The following is an 11,600-nucleotide window of genomic DNA, read 5'->3' on the forward strand; positions in this document are numbered from 1 at the left end:
TTCAGTATGTGGTATGTTAAAGATTCAAAAAAAGTGGTGTTACACAGATTACAGCTCGCAGCAGTGGTGCTAACCATCATCTCTGTGGTGGTCCTCAATAGTAGTACAAATCTAAGTTTTCCCTTAGATCAGAATCGACGTTGCAGTCCCAAAGGAATCAACCCTTTCTTCAACCCAGGAAGATACTCAGTCAAAAACCCTCCTTCTCAGATTTTTCAAATTCAAAAATTCCCCTCTAAACAACTCTGCACTTTCTACCAAAGAATAGGTCCTAACCATATTCGGAGATATGCTTTCCATAGTAAACCCATTATCCTCATAACAAAAATCTTCGGTCAATTATTATGCAAAAATATTATCCTGCATTTTAGGATCGAGACTTATCATCAAAGGAAAGTCTCCACACAAGAAGAAAAACATTGCTTAAATACTGCAGGAAAATCTCAAAACCCTACTTACAGCCTTTTCTCAAAGATAACCATCTACACCTCTGGAAATCTCAAAAGGAAAATACTCATGGCTCAATACTCAGCAAACCCAATCAACCAATTATCAAGACAACTTAGGAGGGCAAACATTGAACTGCCAGCAATAAGAAGAACGGTTGGTGCCTCACAAGTGGTCCAAGATGCTGCTGATGAATGGACTTTGGGAATACTAGGCAAGTTAATATGGAAGCATAAGATAGATATGAGAATCATAAGGCAGGAGATAAACTCTCTTTGGAGAAACTACAGAAACAAACAAATAAGAGTAATGGGTCATAACCTAATGTTGGTTCGACTGAACTCAGAAGAGGAGAGAGATGAAGTTATCAACAACGGACCATGGTTGGTAGGTGAAACTCTTTTTGTTGTTCAAAAGTATACAAATGGAACCCATGTTGCCGACTACAAGTTCACTCATCAAGTTTTCACAGTACAATTCAAGTACTTGAAACTAGAACATCTTAACAACATTTTGGTTGATGAAGCGATAGGATTCATGGGTAACAATATTTCCACACATCCTGCAAAATGCAGGCCTAGATATGGCAACACAGTCAAAGCTAGAATAGATATGAAACTTAATGATCCCTTGCATAGGGGAGGATGGTGGAATACGGCCAATAATGAGAAAGTCTGGATCAGATATCATTAGGAGTTACAACCAAAAAAGATTTGCTCAAAGTGCTTCGTTATTGACCATGATGATAATAAATGTTTGCAGTGGTCTCATCTTCTGTATTTGGATAGCTTGACAGAAGAGGAATATGCAGAGTATTTAAGGGATGAAGCTAATGTTTATGAAGGAAATGATGGAGAACGCTGTATGGATGCAAATGTCATGTTTTTTGAGGAAGGAGCAGAAGGGACCGGTGAAGATCTGCGACAATCAAAGAGAATGTGAAATTCTGAGCTTAATGAGGCACCATCTATGAACCCACACAATATACATGTTCAACCACCAAATACCAAGGAGAGTAACACTGCTACTGATATGGATAACCATAATAACTCGATGATGGGAGCTAGTGAATCTGAACATACCACTGCTGAAACCACAAACATACGTCAGGATCAGACCATGCAGGTAACAACAAAACTTTCTAGACTTTTCTTCCTACAGACTTTAATTACCCTATTTTATTTTCTGGTTTTGATCTTCTCAATTTTTCTCCTCATAACATGCGGATTATATCTTGGAATTGTAATGGTTATGCTGCCAAAGATACAAAAAACTATCTACTTGACATAAACAAGAGACTGAATCCGGATATCATTTTTCTACAAGAAACAAAAATAGACTCTGAAAAAATTCAACAGCATGTCAGACCTCTAGGTTTCCCTAACATCTCCTATGTACCCTCAATAGGCAGATCTAGGGGTATTTGCCTCTTGTGGAAGGATGGCTTCCAATTACAGATTGTTTACTAGGATACGAATATGTTTCATTGTCTAGTTAGAACTGATCCTGCTAAGCCACAATGGTTGTTGTCATGTGTTTATGGTTCTCCATACCCACAAGAAAGGAAATCCCAATGGAGTTTCATTAAATCTATTTGTGACACTTATAATATTGATGCACCATCGATTTTGCTAGGTGACCTAAACATAACTATGCATGCTGAGGAAAGAGCTAACAGTTCTGGTTCCTCCTCAAAAACTTCAAAAATTGTTCAGCTTATTTAGGAAACCGGATTAACTGATCTGGGATTTCATGGTAATCCATATACTTGGACTAGTGGTAAAAATGGTACAGGTAGAATAAAATCTAGACTAGATAGAGCACTCATGAATCCAAATTGGTCTTTATCCTTCCCAAATGTTGTTTTAAAACACCTACCCATTTTAGGGTCTGATCATTGTCCAATTTTTCCAAGACCTATACACGGCAAGATGGGCATCATCATACCAGCTCATAATCTAATTGAATTGAATAACCTAATTATTTAAATACAAGCTAACAAAAACGAACAACACCCCATATTATCCCCATGTTCATGACGAACTGCAAAATGGCACGAACCCTACAGGTGAAGGAAGAGAAATACCGGTTGCTAGCTACAGTAAGTGCATTCGCTCAACACAAGGTTGGTACAACCATCGATTGAGAGAATCCCCGCTGCCTACAAAACACCCTGAGTTACCATTTTCGGGTAAAAATGGAAACTGAAACATATCCAGCAACTCATGAACGGACTCTCTGACCAAAGAAGATCCAGTGACTTTGCTCCGCCGGCCCCAGCCTGTAACAATATCAATTCTGCTTGGTCCGATACCTGATGCAATCATCTTCTTACGAAACCAAGCAAGAGTCCTTGACAATGCTGTAATTGCAGTTCCATTGGACATAACATGAAGGTTTATAAGCCAGTAGCAGGAGCTCTTCTCTCGAACTGCATCTGGGTACACATTTTTCAAAGCCGCTACCTCCCAAACTGATCCTGCCTCTTCTCTAAGACCAGACTTATGAAGGAAATCTACCACCGCATCAACAAGCCCTCTTTTACTCTCTCTATCCTCGCTGTGCATCAAGTCGAAGAAGTTGCTTGCATGTTGCCGCACGTTCAGTCCACCATCGAGTCCTGATGACGGCATTGATACAAGAAATGCATGGGCAGGATGGCCAGTAACTGCCATGAGTTTCCAGCAAAAACCCATGTCAATACGAAATGTTGTATCAGTAGAGCAGCTGAGGAGCAGCGTATAGGTCTGAAGACTTGGGTGCAGACCAAATCTCAACATACTTTGGAGCAGATCATAGGCATCAGCTAACCGATGCATTCGGAGAAAAGCACTGAGCAAAGAGTTGCATGTAGGGACATTAGGACGGAGGCCTGCATTGAGCATTGCTTGAAACCATTCTCGAGCTTTATCAACATGTCCAGCCTTACCCCACATATCAACTAAAATACCGTAAACAGGTTCATCTGGAATCCAATTGTGCTGCTTCATTTCTGAAAATACAGCTTCTGCTTCATCCAGATATCCACATACCCCAAGTACCTCCATGACAATACTGTATGTAACTTTGTCAGGTTGGAATCCAGCAGTTTGCATGTCCCCATAAATCTTTAGTGCACATGGGTAGTTTCTTGCCTTGGCTTGAAGAGCAATCATGATATTGTATGTGACCAGGTTGGGAACACAACCTTGAGAAACCATCTCGCAGAAGAGCTTGTAAGCAGCAGCCAAGTGCCCACCTTTCCCAAGACAGTTGATAATAACACTATACGTAAACGTGTCAGGTGAGAGACCTGCCAACTGCATCCTCTCGTACAAGTCCATTGCAACATCTAGATAACCTGCTTTCGCGTGGATGTCAATAAGGGTACAGTAGGTAACTCGATCTGGTTCACAGCCCACTTCTTGCATCTGATGAAAAACATTTAATGCTTCATTCAAGTAATTTGCACGACCATAGCTATGAATGAGACGATTATAAGTTACCACATTTGGTAAGCACCCATCTCTGGCCATTTCATCAAGTAATCGGTTTATGTAAGCGAATTTTCTAGCACGTCCAAGTATGCCAACCATTGTGGTGTAAGTATGCCCATCATGTTTAAATCCAGGACGACTTTTCAACCAGTTGAAAAAACCTATAGCAATTGAATGATCTTGTAGCTGTTTAAGGACCTGATTGGCTTGATAAGGATCCAACGAACAGTTGAGTTTCTCTAATGCCTCTTCTGCAGACGGTCCCCACTTGCACTGCTGTAAAATGTTAGAAACACGCTCTACAGCATGTTTGGTGTTCACATTATGCCTAGCCAATGGGGTAAAACCTGTTGGTGTCCTTGCACGCACTGAAGGCTTCTGAACATTATCTGAACCAGATCTAACACTTTCGGAAGTACTTCCTGCAGGCTTGGGTTCTGATGCTTGTCCAGTCTTAGAATTTGAAACAGCATGGTATGAAGTAAGTTTAGATTTCTGTTGCACGTATTGCCTCTGACGATATCTAGTACCAGAAGGTACATTCAGATTCTCAACTGAATTATTCTGGATACCCTTACTTGAACTATGGTTTGTACTTGTAGTCTTCACTGGAGCAAACTTTTCTGATTTAACTTTTGGAACGTCGGAACAAACATTAGATGCTGTACCACGTCCTATCTCAACAACAGTTGGTTTTCTATCAACAGTGACAAAACTCTCTCTTTTCACTGGTTTTATGTTGGATGGTCTTATGCTGGAGATGGGCCTTGAAGGATCAAGCATGTAGTTTGTGGTGTTGTGAAGTACCTCTTTCCCATCTGATACAGGAAGCTTGTAATTTACCAAGTCGGATAAAAGGCTAACTGCAGCAATGCCAGCTTTGACAAACTGATCTGAAACATGAGCAGTTGAAGGAATGTGATCTTTCTGAATAGCACATACATCATTCACTACAGAACTCCCAGAACCCAATCTCAATGAAGGGCTCTGAACAGATAGAACATGTGTGGCAGCTGGCTTAGCACCATTCTCAGTCTTACAGCCAATTGTTCCAATTGCATCTCCAGAAAGTGTAGCTCCATCACTGACTGAAGATCTGGAACCTAAGGTGGAATCCTTATGTGGAAGAAAAATTCCGTTATTTCTGAGCTGCTTCCTCGGAGGATAAGTGTCATCTTCGGGGTGAGGACAAGGACTTCCGTCTGCTCCGCCTCGAGTACCACTAACAAAAAATGACCTAGCACACTGGGTAAGGGGACCGATCTGCTTACTCCTTAACATTATTTGCATAAAAAATGTGATGCCAAACTTTACCGTCCAAAATTGTGGACGAACTGAAAACTACAGAAGAATGGGGGATAAATCTCAGAGAATAAATATTGTCAGCTCCATCTTAGCGGGTCAACATTATCTTCCACCTGTCCCCAGACAGATGTTGACCTTTGTTTTCCTTCTTCCAAGCAGGTAAGCTACTTTTCTCTATTCTGAAATAAGCCACTCATATAGCAGAAATCTGGCAACAATCACCGTTTTCTAAGCTAACCATGGGTTTGACCTCCTCCGTAGAATTATAGATACGGTGACTGGTATCTCACTGAAGTTGGTAGTTATCATATGAGGGCTTCAAAATTCAGAACAGCAAGATACCTGGCACATCAGAAATAACAAGTGGTTAAATAAACAAAGCCAATAGCTCAAGCCAAGCAAAGAAGACAAAGGGAGAGGTCATAAAAAAACACTTGATAACTCATAATGCAAAATTACGGACTGAAAGTATATATTGAGCAAGGAAACTAATGCAATATGACCATATCAATAAGTATGCCACACTTTATTGAACAACTCAAAAAAAGTTCCAAAAACAGTAAATCCAACCATATCACCCCCGTCATGAAAAGAAAGGATCCAAAAAGCACCAGGTACAAACCTTTCATTCATCAGGGAACAGATTTCCGATTGTCCTCATTTTCTACGACTCTAAGTCAAATAACGTGTTTATGATAGAAAAGCTTCCAAATCAAAAGTCGGTGAGCCTTTCCCAAAAATCAAATGGAAATATCCAAAACAGCAAAGCAATATTACAAAACTCCACTTCTTTTCTCAATTCTTTGTCACGGAGGTTCTTATGATCTGTAGTGGTACTGGTAAAAACAAAAACATAAAGAATATGCTCCACAAAGACCCTCAACCCAGTTTATTTACCCTGTTTTTATTGCCAATCATCTATGGCGGAATATAACTTGTAATATAATCTTCTTTAAACACAATACTCCGAATGTGCAATCCAATGTTTCAAGCATTGTATGCAGACCCCAAAACCAAATCAAGCATTCTATAAGCTATTGTCAAATTCTAATCTTTAACTAATCAAAACCTCAGCAACAAAAACTCTTGGACACCTAGTAATATGCTCTCATTATGACTAAAAAGTACTACTTTCTTACAATAACAAATGCAATTTCTTCCTATATCATTTTCTCAGAGAAAAAGTTTACCCCTTTAATCAGTAATCACTGTCTAGGCTAAATACACCAAATTAAATCTCAAATCTAGTTTTAATGCCATCTAAGCTAAAAGAAAAGAACTAATTTTTCTACAAAATACCCCAAATCCAATAACTTACAGGAGCCCCCAAGTTCATATATATATATATCACTTCTGCATATTACAGTACAAATCAAAAAATCACACACTAAAAATCAAAACCCATCTTCAAATATGTTTACTTTATTATAAACTGCAAACAAATTAATGAATAATCCTTCTCTTTACAAATAAAAACTAAACTTCAATCTGATTATTTACAGAGGGAGATAAAAAAAAAGGGAAAACCTTTTGAATCTGCTGGTGTGCTGGTGATGAGTCTATCTGCTGTGATGATGTAGAGATAATAAATAAGAAATGGTGAATGAAGAAGAAAAAAGCAGAGAGGCGGCTCTGAAATAAAAACCAGAGCCCCCTTCAACCCTATGAGTTTCCAAGCAACTTGGGAGGAGAAGTGGAAACAGATGAAAAGTAAATCTTGTTAATGGTCGCCCTATTCTTTTTTAATTTATACCATACCCCTTTGGCACTTTCTCTTTTTAGCTGACACTCTCAGCTTGTCTCTGCTTAGGGTTTTGTTCACTCAAAAGATAAAGTGGGTTGTGAATACAGTCTAGCATGCTGGTTTTGACATGCGAACCACCAACCACAGCCCAGTCCAAGAATGCGCGTAAAATTGCTTACTGACCGAGAATTTAAACTCCTCGACACTGCATCCTCGTATGAGACGGTTTTCTGTCCGATTTATAAAGGGGATACCAGTCTTACTAAGTGCTGATACCATTTTATCGATCCAGCTGTTAGGATCGGTGGAATTTTTTTGTCCTATATGAAACGGTATCAACACTTAGTAGAACCGGTATCCCCTTTATAAATCATGATTTTCCGGTGGATTTCATGATTTTGTTTTTCGGGACATTTTTGTATGAAACCCATTTACAAAAAAAAAAAGAAAAAAAAATATTTTTGTAACAACTCCTCAACACCACATAAAATTGCTATTTGAACAGCTAGCTAACAACTAATTGACCATAAATTCCACGTGGCAAAACTGCTTGGCAGAAATATTTTTCCATTTGTCATCCACGTTTGGAAAATTGGTACTCCCTCCGTTTCAGAAAAGTAGGCAGGTTTATGTGTAAATTTCCACACAATATTTTTTTTGAAACGGAGGGAGTATTGAGTAAGGGAGTTAAACTCGGTTACAAATTTTTTGCTTCTTCCTTACAACAAAATTACTGAGCTTCCATCGGTAAAATTAACCTGGCAAAATTATGGGTTTATACTTTATACATCATTAACTGTTACAACCCCATCAAAAATCTTTATGATGCTTACCTCTTTTTCGAAAAAAAATAATAATTATAGAATTCTATTTTTAACAATACTAAAGTAAATCAAATTCTCAAGTCACTTATCCTGGTGATATATAATCAGCAGATTAAAGACTAGTTTGGCATTGCTGTGAGTTTTAGAAAAGTGATTTTCTGTTGTGCTGTGATGTGCGTTGCTGTGTTGTGCTGTGGAAATAAATTGGCACGACGTTGGTAAACCATAATTTAAAAAGCACTGTGAAATTAACAAACTGTAATTTCTGTTTGGTAAACTTGTATTTTAAAATGCTGGTGATGTAGTTAATGACAAAATAGACATATTTCAAAAATTAGTTTTAAATACACTTTAGTTATAATAAAATATATTTTTAATTCTAATATATTTAATAAAATATAAGTAATATTTATTTTATTATTTTATTTATTTTTTATTACTTAATAAAAAATATAATTATGTTTGCTTAGAATGCCGGAAATATAGTTTATAATTATTTTATTATGTTTGCTTATTTAATAAATATATTTTATTATAATTATTTCTCTCTCATGGTGCTCCGGCGGCGAGTTCTGGCTTTCCAATGCCGGAAATTTTTTCATTCACCATGGTTTCGTTGATTTCTTCTGAGTTTTTCGATCTTTTTCGTTTTGATTTTCCACGTTTTTCCCTGTGTTATTCGATTCTCGCTGTTTTGTTCGTTGAGTTTTCCTTCTGTTTTTTTTAGGGTTCGTGTTTTTTCAGTTTGGTCGCCATTTAGGGTTTTTCTTCCTTCTGCAATCGAAATGCCCATTACCACTAGGGATTCTTCTTGTTCCGCAGCATCTGCTTTTTCCTATTCTCAGCATACTCCTTCCATAGATGCAGAAGCACCAGTCGATAGCTTCTGCCATTGCCCCTTCAAGCAATTTCATGGTTGTCTCGATGGAGTCAATGGCAGGGGGTATGTGAAAGGATCCTTTCTGAAGCATGTATATGATAGACATTTCTCTTCTGAGGCTAACAAGACCATGTGCAGGGATTTGATCGCGACTAACTCTCACATCTACTCAGCCTGGGAAAAAACTCTACGGTGTTTGCGTATGTGGTTATGCTGCAGATGCATGCATTTTCATGGCTGGAAGAAAGATTGCAAGGGAAGAGACGGGGTTGTACATGGAGATATTGTTGCCGGGCCTCTCATTGATGCTGAGGTTGTTTTCCTTCTTCACGGCTTGGATAGACCAGGTGTGTTTTTGCCGCTTGGTGTTGATGTTTCTACCAGCTCTGCGTCTTGTGTTGCTGGTGCTGATGTCGACACAGATGATGAGGAAGATAATATAGGACCCTCCCTGTCTACAGACCTACTAAACGTGGTGTTCCAAAGGCAGTTCGCGACTGTCAAGATCATCTCGCATAAGTGCAGATTAGCCTTTGCGAGAACGTTGAAGGTATGTCTTGACAGGGTGATTGCAAATCCTGGCAATCTTGCTGCTTGGTTGCAGCTGATCTTTCTCCCGGTTTGCACTCTTAACTTGTTCAAGCCGAGAAGCTCTGCGTAGAAAAATTATGGTAACAGAAAACGACTACAAATTGCTGCCATCAATCAGGCGCTAGTTGTGTGGAGGGAGCCTAAATGTTGTTCAGTTCTGTTGAAAAAACTTCTTCAGCAGCCGTTGCATTTTGGGTCTAGGGAGGCAGATGAGAAAAAACATGATGCAACTACTTTATTAGCTTGCCAGAAGAAGATTAGTTGTGGTCATTTCGCAGCTGCCATTCGAGTGTTGTCTTCGTCTGGATTAGCTCCACGCAACGAGGATACGTACCTTGAATTGCTTGACAAGCATCCACCTGCGCCTCCCCCAACTGTTCTTGGTGACGACGCCATTGTCGACCCAATTATAGTGGACTCTAGGGATGTCTTGAGGGCTATTAAGAGCTTCCCCAAAGGTACGTTGTGCGGGAGTGATGGTTTGCGTTTTCAGCATTTAGTCGATGCGTTTAGTGGTGCAGTAGCTGCTATTGCAGACGATTTACTCGTTTCAATCACAGGAGTTGTCAATCTTTGGTTGGCTGGGAGATGCCCTGTAGTTTTGGGTGAGTTTATCGTCAGTGCACCTCTAACTCCGTTGCTTAAACCTGGAGGTGGTATTAGGCCCATCGCAGTTGTCACAATTTGGCGTAGGTTGGTCTCGAAGGTGGTTGTTGTCTCGGTTGGGAAGGATATGTCAGCTTATTTGGGTGATTACCAATTCGGGGTTGGTATTCCTTCTGGTAGGGAACGCATTTTACACGCTGTAAATCGCTTACTGGAGATGAATGGTCACTCAGACAATATGTCAATGTTGTTCATTGACTTTTCCAATGCTTTCAATATGGTTGGTAGATCGCAGCTCATCAAGGAGGTCGGCCTTCATTGCCCAGGTATTTCTCGCTGGGTGGAATTTTGTTATTTGAGGCCTCCAAAACTCTATTATGATCATTATATTTTGTCCTCTGCACTTGGTGTTCAGCAAGGTGACCCTCTCGGTCCCTTGCTTTTTGCCCTGACTCTTCACCCGTTGGTGAAGACTATTGCTTCTCGGTGCAAACTGGACTTGCATGCTTGGTACCTTGATGATGGTACATGTTAGAGCATAGCTCGGTCGACCTCGCATGCGTTGCTATCTCAAGCATGTTTGTCATTGTTAGTGATCAAAACTATAAGTCTTGATATCTAACCTACATAGTTAAGTCTCTGATTAGGATAAAAAAGTGTAGTTGAGATCAAGGACTTCATGGCGATTCATCATACAACGACGAAGATCTACTCAAGGAACTGTGGAACTTCATCAACAAAAAGGTATGTGGAGACTTGAACTTATCTATCACTCAAAAATCTATCTCTTCTATCTCCTACTTCTTATGAGACAAAAGTTGTATGCTATATAGACTGAATCATACACATTTGATATTTCGAGCCGAGTATATCTCGCATATCTATATCTCGAAATCATGTGTGGGTAAAGCGTTTTGCTTTGATCAAGTTTATCTTCACCTAGTGACGAAAGTCATGAAAAGTTTCAATCACTTTGAGAATTGCTCTGACGTGAATCGGTCTGTGAATAACGGCTACATAGCGTCCTCTGAGAATGTCTCAATGATTGAAATGAGAGTTTAGATTACATAACCATGTATTCCTTGAACCAAAGTTTTCGAACTTTGCTGATCAAGAGAAATCAGAAGGATTGTGGAATTGGCTTGCCAAGTCTGCGAACCCAGTCCGCAGACTCAGTCCGCGAACTGTCGGAAGTTCTCGACCGAGAATTTCTGATGGGTTTTCCAAAACTCGTTTGTGTGCTAAGTCCGCGAACTCAGTTCTCGAACCCAGTCCACGAACTGGCGGAAGTTCTCTTTCCGAGAATTTCTACTGAGTTTGGAAAACTCAACCGGTTTACTTAAGTCCGTGAACTCGTTTGTGAACTTAAGAGGTTATGATCTAAAGATGTTCTCTGAACATAAAACTTAAATTACTAAGGAATGCTTTATGCAAACCGTGGCTATAAAGTTCATGAGCCAATTCAATCGAATAGAATCATCTTTGTTTCAATTGTGTCTTGTGTAGTTACATAAGATCTCATAGCAATTGAACAACTCTTTAACTAGTTCATTTGAGTCAATTGAACTAGTTATGGCGAAGAAGAACAAGGTTAATTTGAAATGCTCATATGGTTAACCTTTTGGGTTACTATGTTGAACCAACATACACGTACACGTTTGGGCATGGTTTTCACAAACCCAGTAAACGTCTACCCAAGTGTGTGTGACAAGCTAAGTTTTCGATCT

The 11,600-nt window shown here is 39.4% G+C and overlaps 1 protein-coding gene across 4 annotated transcripts; it reads right to left on the reverse strand.

The window, feature by feature from the left end:
• Positions 1-319: 319 nt before the first annotated feature.
• LOC113331126 (pentatricopeptide repeat-containing protein At1g18900-like) lies at positions 320-6,953 on the reverse strand. Of its 4 annotated transcripts, none has more exons than XM_026577886.1 (3): positions 6,756-6,953; positions 2,534-5,570; positions 320-1,365 (listed from the first exon to the last, which is right to left on the reverse strand). In XM_026577886.1, the coding sequence occupies exon 2, from the start codon at positions 5,211-5,213 to the stop codon at positions 2,544-2,546; it is 2,670 nt and encodes an 889-aa protein (XP_026433671.1). In that variant the 5' UTR covers positions 5,214-5,570; positions 6,756-6,953; the 3' UTR covers positions 320-1,365; positions 2,534-2,543. The 4 variants fall into 4 exon arrangements, with proteins under 4 accessions (XP_026433671.1, XP_026433670.1, XP_026433669.1 ...); XM_026577885.1 differs by lacking the exon at positions 320-1,365 and adding an exon at positions 1,384-1,531; XM_026577884.1 differs by lacking the exon at positions 320-1,365 and adding an exon at positions 1,388-1,534.
• Between the last annotated feature and the right edge of the window lie 4,647 nt (positions 6,954-11,600).

The sequence above is a fragment of the Papaver somniferum genome, unplaced genomic scaffold (assembly GCF_003573695.1).
Source record: "Papaver somniferum cultivar HN1 unplaced genomic scaffold, ASM357369v1 unplaced-scaffold_125, whole genome shotgun sequence".
Taxonomy (NCBI): domain Eukaryota; kingdom Viridiplantae; phylum Streptophyta; class Magnoliopsida; order Ranunculales; family Papaveraceae; genus Papaver; species Papaver somniferum.

What these genes read in the sequence shown, in the direction of transcription:
- LOC113331126 (XM_026577886.1), bottom strand. Translation starts at nt 5,213, where the DNA reads ATGCAAATAATGTTAAGGAGTAAGCAGATCGGTCCCCTTACCCAGTGT.